General features: G+C 37.6%; 1 protein-coding gene across 10 annotated transcripts in view; it reads right to left on the bottom strand.

Moving 5' to 3' along the window:
* The window catches only part of ZNF215 (zinc finger protein 215), a 65,173-nt gene that overhangs the window by 25,655 nt on the left and 24,817 nt on the right, over positions 1 to 14,701 (bottom strand). For 5 of the 10 annotated variants that reach the window (XM_008972465.5, XM_034932064.3, XM_034932065.3 and 2 more), the window contains one exon: positions 5,118 to 10,198. In XM_008972465.5, the coding sequence (XP_008970713.4) occupies positions 9,357 to 10,198 (842 nt within the window). In that variant the 3' untranslated portion in view covers positions 5,118 to 9,356. Of the gene's footprint in view, positions 1 to 3,160; positions 3,712 to 5,117; positions 10,199 to 14,701 lie in introns of those variants that run through there. The other 5 variants (XM_063608349.1, XM_055095171.3, XM_057299301.2 and 2 more) reach the window with 2 other exon arrangements.

Raw genomic sequence — 14,701 nt, 5'->3', positions numbered from 1 at the left:
CAAGGCATACAAGAAAAAGACCAGTATCCTGAAGACAGAACTAAAATACTAAAAAATAGTCACAGATGACATGATTGACTATATAAAAAAATCTCAGTGAGATCACAAAAAACTACTAGAATGAATTTAGCACCCTCATAGGAAGCTAAGTCAATATGAAATAATTGTATACACTGGAATAAACAAATGGAAATTCAAGTTATAAAAACAGTACTATTTATAATGTACTAAAAATGTTAATTACATGGAAGTATATCTAATAAAATCTTTGTAAGTTCTGTATGCTGAAACCTACAGAAGACTGATAAAAGGAATAAAAAACCTTAAGACACACCATGTTTACACATTGCAAGACACAGTATTTTTAAGATGTGAAATTTCCCAAAATTGATCTTTACATTTGTCTGTAAATAGCAGTTCTAGAAACATCTTTTATTTAGGTATCTTTAAACATTGTTTGAATAGAGTGAACACATTTGTACACTAAAAACATGTTTCTCAAATTGATGTCCATGTAGCACTTTGGAAACATCTTTTATACACGTGTTTAAAAACAAGTTTTACATCATTGCATACTAGTGAATACCTCCAGTCACTGAAATAACACCATTTTCAACCTGGTACACAAGCGGCACTCTCAGCAACACTTTTACATGTGTGACTTTAAACTCTGTATAACATGTACTACGGTGTTCAATATACCTTTACTGAAATAACACTGTTCTCAATTTGGTGTGGAAGTTTCACTCAGTTATTTCTTCTGTATCTTTGTCTTTCAACACTGTTTACTCACATTAATATGGAGGCCACATCTGAGTTCACCACAAATGATGCATGTAAAGACCCATGTATAAAAGATGATGTAGGAGTTCTACTTGTACAGCTTGTTGGTAGTATTATTTCAGTAAATGAATGTATTCACTATGATGTAATGCATGTAAAACTTTGTTTAAATACAAATGTATAGAAGAGTTTCTTAGATTGTTACTTGGGCACTCATTTGAGAATGTTATTTCAGTGCGTGAATACACACACTAATTTATGTAAAACAGTGTTAAAAGACACATATACAAAAGGAGATCTTTAGATTTAATGCAACCCTAATAAAAACTCATCTTGATTATTCTGTAGAAATAAGCTAAGTCTAAAAATTTATATGGAACTGCAAAGGAACAAGAAAGCCAAAGACATTAAAAAAAAAAAAAAAAAGAACTAAGAAGACTTACATGATCTGATTTCAAGGCTAAATATTCATTAATCAAGAGACTTACGTACTACTGAAAGGATAGGCACAAAGATCTGTGAAAGAAAACAGACTCCAGAAATGGACTGACATAACTGTTCTCTGACTTTTGACACATGTTCAAAGGTAATTCAATCTACAGTCTTCTACAAATAGTACTGAAACTGCTGGATATCCATAAGCAAATAAAGCTTGACCCATACCTCACATAATGTACAAATGTTAACTAAGAATAGATCATAAACCTCAATGTAAAACTTAAAACTCTAAAACTTCTAGAAGAAAACAGGAGAAATATTTTAGGTATGACAGTGAAAGCACAATCAATGAGAGAAACAATTGATAAAATGAACTTCATCAACACTATAAACTTTTTTGAAAGACACTGTTTAAAATGAAAGGACAAGCCATGGACTGTGCAAAAAATATTTACACAAAATACATATCCAATAATGACTTCCATTTAGAATATATAAAAAACTGTCAAAACTTAACAACTAGATTTAAAAATAGCCAAAAGGTTTAAGAAGACATTTCATCAAAAATATATGACAAATAAGCCCATGAAAATATAGTCATTCAGAAAATGCAAATTGAAGTGATAATGAGGTACTATTACATACTTATTACAATTGCTAACATAGTGGTATGGTAAATGTTTAGCTAGGTCTCCAAAAAACATTTAAAAAACCCGGATTAACAGCATTTGTTTCTGTGGTGTAAATCTTGGTTGATTCCAAGCTATAACATAATTTCACTTAGCTCACAAAATTTGTGATAATTTAACAGTTATTTTTTGTGAGCCAATGTGAGCTTATTCTAGTACACCATAGCTAAAGCAAAGCAAAACTGGGAATATCCAATGTTAGTATGTGGAACATCAGGTACTCTCATCCATTATGGTCAGAATGCCAATTGATACAGTCATTTTGTAAAATAGTTTGACAGTTTCTTATCAAGATAAACATACACTTACCATAGGACACAACAATCTCACACCTAGGTATATACCAAGATAAATGAAAACATATCTTGACACAAACTGTTATATATATATTTGTAACTTTTTTTATATTTAACTCCAACTGGCAACAATCCAAATGTCTTTCAACTGGTGAATGAATGAGTTATTCCTATATATATGAATAACAAATTTAAAATGAATAACACATATATGTGAATAACTCAGATGGTTCATATATAGAGTAGAATATATGTAACCATATTTTAATAGCAATTTTATTTTATTGCCACTCAGCAATAAATAACATGCAATAACATGTTTGAATCTCAATTAGGTAGGCTAAGGGAAAGATGCCAGACTAAGAAACCTGTATACTCTATGAAACCACCTATATCACATTCTGAAAAGGTAAAATTATATATAGATAGGCCAAATCAGGGGTCATGAGGGCTGGGGTTGGGGGAACAGCTTGACTATAAAAGAATAGGAGAGAATTTTCTGTAGTGGTGGAACTGTCCTATATATGGATTATGGTGGTAGTTACATGACTGTGTGATTAATTCAATTGAATTCACTAATTAAATGCCCATGCCCAGGAAAGGTGGATGAGTAGACTAGAAATAAAGGGCACTAAGAAAATGGGTAGAGCTGTTAATTTGCTTGAGAATTGATAGTTTCTGAATATACTGAATATACTGAAGAGAAACCTAGAATACCAGGGCCCTTCAGAAACAAGGACTTATGACACGCAACATGACACAGGAAAAATATAGGTGATAGCTGATGCAAGGCCAATTTTAGAAACATTACTGAAACTTACAATCAGCGTCATTGGTAAGATTAGGCCCAGATGTCAAGCTTAGATCAGAGGTTTGCAAACTTGCATCAGAATTAGAGGGCTTGTTACAAGAAAAATTACTGTCCATTTTCCAGAATTTCTGCCTGATTAGGTCTGAACTGGGGCCCAAGGACTGATATTTGTAACAAATCCCAACAGATGTTGATGCTGCTGGTCTGGGGACCACCCTGTAAGAACCAGTGACACTATATTACAAGGTGAAGACACCAAGCATTACCAAGTGAGATGAACAGTCAAACTTAAAAAATACACTTCCACTTGCTGTAGATAACATAATAGGGTACAGAAACCAGTCCAAGAAGGAGTTGGACTTCCAAGGATGTGAATCATAGATAATATATAAAAGGGCTGGGGTTCACTCTAAGTCCCTTATCAGATCAATTTGGATCCCATACCAGATATCCTCTATTCTCCCTTCTAGATCCACTCTCCACTTTTCTCCTCTCTGGGAGCCTGGCCTAAATGGATGACATCAATGGGTTCTTTAACTCCATGGCTATAGCCAATGGGAGTCCCTGGCAGGAGATAAGAGGGTTGATTTTGACTGCTGCTTTCCTAGATCTCAGGTTGCAGCTCTTACCAAAGTGCCCTCTTTACATGACTCCTAGCTTCTGATGATGACTCCTTTGTCTTGCCTTTTCAGGCCTAAGGATTAAAAAGCAAACAAAAAAAAACCCCTTATTACTAGCTTTTGGGTATTTTCCTATTTCTTATGGTTTCCCTAAACTTTGCCCACACCTTTAAAAATAGTCCCGTAATATTAAACTATTCTTATTCTAAAATTGAGAATGACATCTGTTTCCTGCTGACCCAGAGGAAAACAAAGATTGGGACCAAAGCGGCTCTACAAAATAGATCCTCTAAGCAGGATTCAGCATTAGGCTGCAGAAAAGCACAGGGATAACCTTTCTGTTGGGGAAACATTGGCATTTGAGGACATCAAGATTTCTCAGATTATCACTGTTAGAATAGAATAAAAGTGCAGGTAAAGGACAAGGTGTCGAGAGTGCAAGTGGTTGTGGCATTAGTTATGGTGGAAAAACATGATTTTTAAATATGTGGAGCCACCTGGATTCTGTCACCCTAGGGAATGAACATATGGAAGAAGAGCAACTAAAAGCTGTGAATACACAATTAAGAATCAAAAGAGGATAATCAAAAGGCCCGATGGCAGTCTGAAACCCAGCGGCTGTAAGGTAGATATGGATGACAATCAAACCCTACTCAACATAAAGTGTTGCAGAATTGCCGCACCAATTAAATGCATATCCTGGTGACAGTGAAGGTAAGAGAACTGGTGAGAATATTACATAAGGTATTTGGGCAGACACTGATGAAGCTGAGAATCTGGGCACCCCATTCTTTTGAATCTCTCTTGCCAATGAAATGGTACTCCTTATCCACTTGAAGGTATCAGACCTTCTCTCCATTAAAGCATATTCTTGACTACACCTTACATTTGCCTTACAAGCTGATACCAATTCTCTTCAGCTCCCACCCCTACCACTTGTCATTGGCTCCAGGGTCATAATGAGACTTAGATCTGAATATAACCCTGATAGAAAAAAACGCAAGCATTCTTTGTTCCTACAGAAGGAAATACCTGTTATTGTAAGAGTTACAGGCTTGGCAATTCTATTAGCAAAAAGCCTGGAGAATACATGTGGGAGCAAATTCTACGATGGACCAAATGTAAGTTACATTTGGGTTGGATTTATTGTCTCAGATGCAAACATCTGAAACCTGGGATTTAATGAAATCACCAGAAGAGTAACCTATTCTGTTAATTCTGGCATTCAATGGAAACACCAGAAAGAGCAACCTATTCTGGTAAGTTGGCTAATTAAAGCCTAGAGTCAAATTTGACCTACAGCTAATAACAAAACTTCTCTGACATACCATAGAGAGAAGAATCCAAAGGTCCAGGGTGACAGAATATTGGAATCAGTTTAGTACTCTCTTCACCAAAGATTTAAAGATATTTTGAAAAAGAAGCAAAGGCATCCCTGAAGAGCTCTGTAGTGTCCATTTTCTGAAGGCTGGAGATGATGGTAAAAGCTGTTGCCCTGGAAATGGGTTTCTTGCTCTTAATCATTTAATTCCACAGTGCCAGAGTGATGAGTGAAGTAATCAGGGTATCGATCCAGGGCAATCTATGGCAATGACACCTGGGTTACAACTCTCTAAAAGTGAAATAGCTGGACAGCCTAGTAAGGTGCTTATGATATATTTAAGTAGAAGGAAGAGAGCCTGGGTGAAGCACTTGCTTTACCCTATTATCCTCATCTTTGGCCTCGCCTCTCAGTGATTGTTGATGCTGCTGAGTGGGAATCTGGTGGTTATTGACTCAAACTTGTTTTTCGCTTGCTCAGGCTGAGTTATGCAGCTCCTTTCTTCCTCTTTGTAGGCTGGATGCTGGTCTTTTCTTCAACTCCCATTGCTCTTCCTTTATGCAGACTGCGCATTCTTTGTCACTCTTTGGAGCTCATGTGGTCTTGTGATTTTTTGAATCCTAACTTGCGCTGTTCCCTCCTGTAACTTGACTTTTTAAACGCTCTCAATATATATTGTCAAGTTGGCCCTCCAGAAAGTTAGTAATTATTTGCATTCCCATAGTGGCATGTGAGTTACATTTCTTAAGAGTCCCACTAAAACTGAGTGTTATTATTCCTTTTATATGTTGTCTATCAGCCCAATATGTGATCTTTAAGTTTTTTAGTATTAGTGAAAATAGAACATTTCCCTTGTTTATTGGTTGAGATTGGCATTTAACTTTTTAGACCAGTTTTCCACAGCATGGTCAAATTTTCAAAAAATATATCAACATATATCATATATATTCATATATGTATACATCTGTATATAATATATATGTAAATATTGAATAGTTTCCACTCTAATTTGAAGTGACAATTTACGATATGCTAAATTCTTATAAACACCTAGGTCTAGTTATAAACAATTGTCTCACACATGTGAATAGACTAGTATCACACTATGTTACTAGTAATGTTCTCATTACCTTGCTTTTAAAAAAATGGTCACAGCTATTTTCTTACTTCTACAAAGTAAACTTTATAATCACTTTGTGAAATAAATCCTCCCCATTGAATATCTGATTAGAATTTTTCATTTGTAGTTTAATGTGTGGAGACTCAAAATCTCTATAGTAGTCTTCTCATTCCAGACACAGCTTTGCTCTTATTCAAGATTATTTTTGAGCAAAGTTGGTATATTTACCTTATCTAAATTCATTTATTAAATCTAACAGTTTTTCAACGAATTTTATTAGGTTGTCATGAGTCAACCATATCAGCAGCAAATGATTTTCTCCTCCTTTCGAGTTTTATCTTGTTACTTCAATTAGCATTTTCAGAGTACTAAACATGGAATTAACAACAATTTTATCTCACTATTACCTTTAGGCTGAAGCTCAAACTTCTAAAGTGGCTTACAAGACCTCTCATGATGTGCCCCTTGAGTCTCTCTGTAGCTTTACCTCTATGAAATGAAAGGTCCATTCTTTCCCAATGCTGTATTCTAGTAGATGAACTTATGTTTCCTGAACTTGCCATGCCCTCATCCCTTTATAGCTTTGTGCCCCTCGTTTTGCCTTTATCATCTCTCCTAACATTTCCACACTTGCCAGACACAATCTGGTTAATCTACACTCTTCATGTTTCAGCTTAGATATCTACCTTTGATGATATATAGTAAAACTCAAATATGTGATGATTAATATTGAGTGCCAACTTGATTGGATTGAAGGATGCAAAGTATTGTTCCCGAGTGTGACTGTGAGGGTGTTGCCAAAGGAGATTAACATTTGAGTCAGTGGACTGAGAAAGGCAGACCAACCCTCGATCTGGGTGGACACAATCTAATCAGCTGCCAGTGTGGCCAAAATAAAAGGCAGGAGAAATTGGAACGACTAGACTGGCTTAGTCTTCCAGCCTACTACTTCCTCCAGTTCTGGATGCTTCCTACCCTTGAACATCAGACTCCGAGTTCAGCTTTGGGACTCTTGGACCTTCAACCACAGACTGAAGGCTGCGCTGTCAGCTTCCCTACTTTTGAGGTTTTGGGACTTGGACTCTATGTAAAATTGGGATTTGGCTTACTTGCTCCTCAGCTTGCAGACAGCCTATTGTGGGACCTCACTTTGTGACAGTGTAAATCAATACTCCTTAATAAACTCCCCTTTATATATACATTTATCCTATTGGTTCTGTCCCTCTAGAGAACGCTAATACAATGTACTAAATAAATAGGCTTGTGAAACAAGGCTGCGAGAAGATGTTAATTGGCTATAAATGCTCTGCAAGAGCTTTAAATGCACTCCAAAAATTATTTGAAACTATGTTATGTTAAACTTAGTGAACATAGTAAACACTTTTTTAAGAAAGCTTGGAGATTTAGGAGAAAAAAATAAGTATTTTACTTAGGCTCAAATAGCTAGTTGTTCAAAGAAAAGATAAAGAATGAAAATAGTACTTCTATCTTTCAACCATCCAAAAGAAAATCACAGCTTATTTTCAAAAACTGAAATATTGGACTTGGAATACCTAAAATTAAAAAGTCAGAATCCATTGTATTTAATGTAAGTACTATGATGAATGAACTATACCTCAAGAATTTTTTACATTCAGAGTGCTTTTCTCTTGTTAGGCTTCTCTACAAGTTACCTCTTGTTTATACGAATTTCTATATCAATTACTTATGTAGGGCTTTGTCCTAATAAAACTTGTGTTGCAATATAAAGGATGAACAAACATAGATTTTGACATTATTTAATCATAGGAGTTCACTCCAGTATACCTTTTCTGCCTCTGAATAAGGTATGAACTTTCACAAAAAGCTACCATCATCATTAATTGGGAATGTCTCCAGTGTGAATTTTTTGGGGCAGATTAAGTCATACTTCTTGGCTCAAGAACCAGATGGGATCCTGAGGTAGTTTACAGAAGACACAGTTCTGGTGTATAGAGTATAGGAGACTTTAATAACTTCATAATGTCTGGTATAAATGATGTACCTTAGGCTATGGACGTCTCTCCAGCCTAAATTCCCAAAGGTACAGTAAGTCTGCACTGAACATCATCAATAGGTTCTTAGGAACTGCAACTTTAAGTGAAATGATGTATAACAAAACCAATTTTACCATAGACTAATGGATACAAACAAGAGTTAAGTTCCTAAGGCAAATGTCTGGTCACAACATCATCAAACTTCTAAAGACCCCAAATGCTTCCAATATCAGACATTAAAATAAATCTGAGCTATAGGCACATTTAAGACGGATTAATAAAAACAGGTAAGATAATTATTTACCCTGTTATTCCAGTACAGGGCCATGGGTGGACAGAGCGCATCCTAGCAGCTCAGGGCAATGGTGGGAACAAACCCTGATTAGGAGCCATTCCACTGCAGGGCACACTTCCTCACAAACTCAGACTGAGATAATTTAGATATGTCAATTAACCTAATGTATACATCTTTGGGGTTTGAAACTGGAGCACCTGGAGACATAGGGAGAGTGTGCGAACTCCACACAGTGTCCCTGGCTGGGAATCGATATTTTTCTCATCAACATCATAACAATTATAACATTATAATAAAACAAAAACGTTTTTCAAGGACCTGCTGTAAACAAATGCAGATTTTAAGAATACATATAGATTAACAGCAATACATACTTCTCCCATTGCAGTTGATAACCCTTTCCCAACTCTAGTCTCCATTCAACAGCAAGACAACAAAGGGTATTGTCAGGAGTGGAGTAAATGGCTGTTACTGTTGTCTTAGCCATTGATTCAGACATTTCTGTCCTTAGAAGTATTATCTTATATTCGCATGAGCTAATGATTTCTTGTGACCTTCTTAAAAGGGCTGAGTTTTATTAAATATCAACTCCAAGAGTATTGTTTGGCTTTGCCTAATGTCTACTTCGTCAATAAATCAGGTGGATATTAGTATGCTATAGACCTATTTATGAACTAGGAAGAGGTGAGGGTAATGGATATCAAAATAATGATAAACAAACACTTGTATGGTGATACTGTGGTTTAACTCCAAAGCCTTATGGCTTCATCTGAAAACCAGGAAAATTCCTTCAAACAGATTTCTATCCAATGATATTTCTATCCAACATTAATTCTGTGATATCATTTAAAGAAAAATCTGACAAATGTTTTCTTACATTATATTCATGAGATTTTATCCAGCATAAATTCATGATGTTGAATGAGTTCTGCATTCTGACTGAAGGTAATCTTTCATTTTTTCTTTTTTCAGGACTTATCTCGAGTATGCAGTTTTTGATGTTTAACAAGGTTTGAACTCCTGTTGAAGGCTTTATTACATTCCTTACATTTGAATGGTTTCTCTCCCGTATGAATCATTTGGTGTCGAATAAGAGAGGAGCTCCGGTTGAAGGATTTTCCACAGTTAACACATTGATAGAAATTGTTTCCAAAATGGAGTGTTGGATTATTACTGTCTTCACTTTTACTGAAGGCCTTTCCACATTTATTGCTTGTGCAGGCCTTTGCTTCAGCATGAAGTTTTTGATGCTTAGTAAGGTTTGTACGTCGGTTGAAGAATCTCCCACATTCACTGCATTTATAGGGTTTCTCTCCTGTGTGAATGATCTGATGTCGAATAAGGGATGAACTTCGGCAGAAGGCTTTCCCACATTGATAACATTCATAGGAATTCATTGTAGTATGACTTTTTTGGTGTCGAATATCTGTACTCAAACTCAAGTCATTCCCATATTCATATTCTGAATGTTGCTTACCTACTGAGTCTAAATTAAATTTGAAGTGAGTTTTAAACTTATCACATTTTGGAGACCCCTTTCTTGAAGGAATTCCCTGTTGTATAGCACAAATTGAGCTAATTGAATTAATATCAAAGCTTTTCTTATTTTCACTACATTCAAAATCTTCCTCCTCAGTGTAAATTGTCTCAGGAATGAAAGCCTCTTGTGGCAAATTTATGTCCCATTTTTTCTGGTTCCTATATAACCAATTCTCACCTTTCCAGGCATCTGAAGAAGGGTGTCCACTTTCGGTAAGCCTTGTCATAATCACTCCATGGGATGATTCTTCTCCAGAAATACTCTTCATGTCTAAAGAGAAATAAAAAATGCCATGAACTAGAAGGGAAACTGCTTCAATAGGAAATGGAGGCTGAACTGTATAAGGTATATGCATATATCACGGGTCTTAAATACAGAATGGAAATGTGAGGCAAGGTTAGAAAAAAATACTTATAAAAGAAATAAATGGTACAAAAATGTTAAAAGGAGGTTAGTAAATAAAATAGGAGAGCTATTCTGGAACACTAAAAAAACGGTATAGGGCTCGAGTAAAATATCTTTACATGAACAAGGATGGGGGTGGCATATCATATCATAATTCAAGTTATCACTGGTTCGGAACTAGTGTATGAAGTCTCTGCCTAATATTCCTTCTTCTAGCATCTTGTTTATCCCAAGCTGTTTACCAATAAATATTCCTTTCTATAAAATACCAGTAATAATTTTAAGAACATGTCTGTATTCCCAGGCACCATACCTTAACCAGCTAAAAGCAAACTTGCAATCATAGTGCCCCCATTTTCCATACAGCCACAATTACTCCCTACATATAACAAAGGAAAAAAGAACTCTAATATAAGATAGCAGGAAGTCCTTTTTCTGGGCTCAAAATAACTCCCAATTCCAACATTAGTGCTTTGGTACTTTTCTACTGTACTTCCTAGAACTCAAAACTTTACCGTTCTAATTAAGATTGGGTCTCTTCCTTTCACCTGTCCTCATTTCCGTTTTATTTAATTATGTTCCACTTCCTTTCTCAAAATTCCTCTCATTTAGCTTCTATATACTCTGTATACTCTATATTCTAGCAATTTTTTAAAAATTAAATTTCATATATGGAGCCAAGAAGGCCGAATAGGAACAGCTCCGGTCTACAGCTCCCAGCGTGAGTGACGCAGAAGACGGGTGATTTCTGCATTTCCATCTGAGGTATTGGGTTCACCTCACTAGGGAGTGCCAGACAGTGGGCGCAGGACAGTGGGTGCAGTGCACCCTGCGCAAGCCGAAGCAGGGCGAGGCATTGCTTCACTCGGGAAGCAGAAGGGGTCAGGGAGTTCCCTTTCCTAGTCAAAGAAAGGGGTGACAGATGGCACCTGGAAAATCGGGTCACTCCCACCCTAATACTGCACTTTCCAAACAGGCTTAAAAAATGGCACACTAGGAGATTATATCCTGCACCTGGCTCGGGTCCTACGCCCACGGAGTCTCCCTCATTGCTAGCACAGCAGTCTGACATCAAACTGCAAGGTGGCAGCGAGGCTGGGGGAGGGGCTCCCGCCATTGCCCAGGCTTGCTTAGGTAAACAAAGCAGCCAGGAAGCTTGAACTGGGTGGAGCCCACCACAGCTCAAGGAGGCCTGCGTGCCTCTGTAGGCTCCACCTCTGGGGGCAGGGCACAGACAAACAAAAAGACAGCAGTAACTACCTCTGCAGACTTAAATGTCCCTGTCTGACAGCTTTGAAGAGAGCAGTGGTTCTCCCAGCACGCAGCTGGAGATCTGAGAACGGGCAGACTGCCTCCTCAAGTGGGTCCCTGAACCCTGACCCCCGAGCAGCCTAACTGGGAGGCACTCCCCAGTAGGGGCAGACTGACATCTCACACGGCCGGGTACTCCTCTGAGACAAAACTTCCAGAGAAACGATCAGAGAGCAGCATTCCGGTTCACAAAAATCCGCTGTTCTGCAGCCACCATTGCTGGTACCCAGGCAAACAGGGTCTGGAGTGGACCTCTAGCAAACTCCAACAGACCTGCAGCTGAGGGTCCTGTCTGTTAGAAGGAAAACTAACAAACAGAAAGGACATCCACACCAAAAACCCATCTGTACATCACCATCATCAAAGACTAAAAGTAGATAAAACCACAAAGATGGGGAAAAAACGGAGCAGAAAAACTGGAAACTCTAAAGAGCAGAGCGCCTCTCCTGCTCCAAAGGAACGCAGTTCCTCACAAGCAACGGAACAAAGCCGGACGGAGAATGACTTTGACGAGTTGAGAGAAGAAGGCTTCAGATGATCAAACTACTTCAAGCTACAGGAGGAAATTCAAACCAAAGGCAAAGAAGTTGAAAACTTTGAAAAAATTTTAGACAAATGTATAACTAGAATAACCAATACAGAGAAGTGCTTAGAGTAGCTGATGGAGCTGAAAACCAAGGCTCGAGAACTATGTGAAGAATGCAGAAGCCTCAGGAGCCGATGCGATCAACTGGAAGAAAGGGTATCAGTGATGGAAGATGAAATGAATGAAATGAAGCGAGAAAGGAGGTTTAGAGAAAAAAGAATAAAAAGAAACGAACAAAGCCTCCAAGAAATATGGGACTATGTGAAGAGACCAAATCTACGTCTGATTGGTGTATCTGAAAGTGACAGGGAGAATGGAACCAAGTTGGAAAACACTCTGCAAGAAATTTTCCAGGAGAACTTTCCCAATCTAGCAAGGCAGGCCAACGTTCAGATTCAGGAAATACAGAGAATGCCACAAACATACTCCTCGAGAAGAGCAACTCCAAGACATATAATTGTCAGATTCACCAAAGTTGAAATGAAGGAAAAAATATTAAGGGCAGCCAGAGAGAAAGGTTGGGTTACCCACAAAGGGAAGCCCATCAGACTAACAGCTGATCTCTCGGCAGAAACTCTACAAGCCAGAAGAGAGTGGGGGCCAATATTCAACATTCTTAAACAAAAGAATTTTCAACCCAGAATGTCATATCCAGCCAAACTAAGCTTCATAAGTGAAGGAGAAATAAAATACTTTACAGACAAACAAATACTGAGAGATTTTGTCACCACCAGGCCTGCCCTAAAAGAGCTCCTGAAGGAAGCACTAAACATGGAAAGGAACAACCGGTACCAGCCACTGCAAAATCATGCCAAATTGTAAAGACCATCGAGGCTAGGAAGAAACTGCATCAACTAACAAGCAAAATAACCAGCTAACATCATAATGACAGGATCAAACTCACACATAACAATATTAACTTTACATGTAAATGGACTAAATGCTCCAATTAAAAGACACAGACAGGCAAATTGGATAAAAAGTCAAGACCCATCAGTGTGCTGTATTCAGGAAACCCATCTCATGTGCAGAGACACACATAGGCTCAAAATAAAAGGATGGAGGAAGATCTACCAAGCAAATGGAAAACAAAAAAAGGTAGGGGTTGCAATACTAGTCTCTGATAAAACAGACTTTAAACCAACAAAGATCAAAAGAGACAAAGAAGGCCATTACATAATGGTAAAAGGATCAATTCAACAAGAGCTAACTATCCTAAATATATATGCACCCAATACAGGAGCACCCAGATTCATAAAGCAAGTCCTGAGTGACCTACAAAGAGACTTAGACTCCCACACAATAATAATGAGAGACTTTAACACCCTACTGTCAACATTAGATAGATCAACAAGACAGAAAATTAACAAGGATACCCAGGAATTGAACTCAGCTCTGCACCAAGCAGACCTAATAGACATCTACAGAACTCTCCACCCCAAATCAACAGAATGTACATTTTTTTCAGCACCACACCACACCTATTCCAAAATTGACCACATAGTTGGAAGTAAAGCTCTCCTCAGCAAATCTAAAAGATCAGAAATTATAACAAACTGTCCCTCAGACCACAATGCAATCAAACTACAACTCAGGGTTAAGAAACTCACTCAAAACCGCTCAACTACATGGAAACCGAACAACCTGCTCCTGAATGACTACTGGGTGCATAACGAAATGAAGGCAGAAATAAAGATGTTCTTTGAAACCAGTGAGAACAAAGACACAACATACCAGAATCTCTGGGACACATTCAAAGCAGTGTGTAGAGGGAAATTTATAGCACTAAATGCCCACAAGAGAAAGCAGGAAAGATCCAAAATTGACACCCTAACATCACAATTAAAAGAACTAGAAAAGCAAGAGCAAACACATTCAAAAGCTAGCAGAAGGCAAGAAATAACTAAAATCAGAGCAGAACTGAAGGAAATAGACACACAAAAAACCCTTCAAAAAATTAATGAACCCAGGAGCTGGTTTTTTGAAAGGATCAACAAAATTGATAGATCACTAGCAAGACTAATAAAGAAGAAAACAGAGAAGACTCAGATAGACTCAATAAAAAATGATAAAGGAGATATCACCACCGATCCCACAGAAATACAAACTACCATCAGAGAATACTACAAACACCTCTACGCAAATAAACTAGAAAATCTAGAAGAAATGGATAAATTCCTCGACACATACACCCTCCCAAGACTAAACCAGGAAGAAGTTGAATCTCTGAACAGACCAATAACAGGCTCTGAAATTATGGCAACAATCAATAGCTTACCAACCAAAAAGAGTCCAGGACCAGGTGGATTCACAGCTGAATTCTACCAGAGGTACAAGGAGGAACTGGTACCATTCCTTCTGAAACTATTCCAATCAATAGAAAAAGAGGGAACCCTCCCTAACTCATTTTATGAGGCCAGCATCATCCTGATACCAAAGCCTGGCAGCGACACAACAAAAAAAGAGAATTT

The sequence above is a fragment of the Pan paniscus genome, chromosome 9, assembly GCF_029289425.2.
Source record: "Pan paniscus chromosome 9, NHGRI_mPanPan1-v2.0_pri, whole genome shotgun sequence".
Classification (NCBI taxonomy): Eukaryota; Metazoa; Chordata; class Mammalia; order Primates; family Hominidae; genus Pan; species Pan paniscus.
Note: the sequence above shows the minus strand (reverse complement) of the source record. Positions and strands in the feature narration are given on the sequence as shown.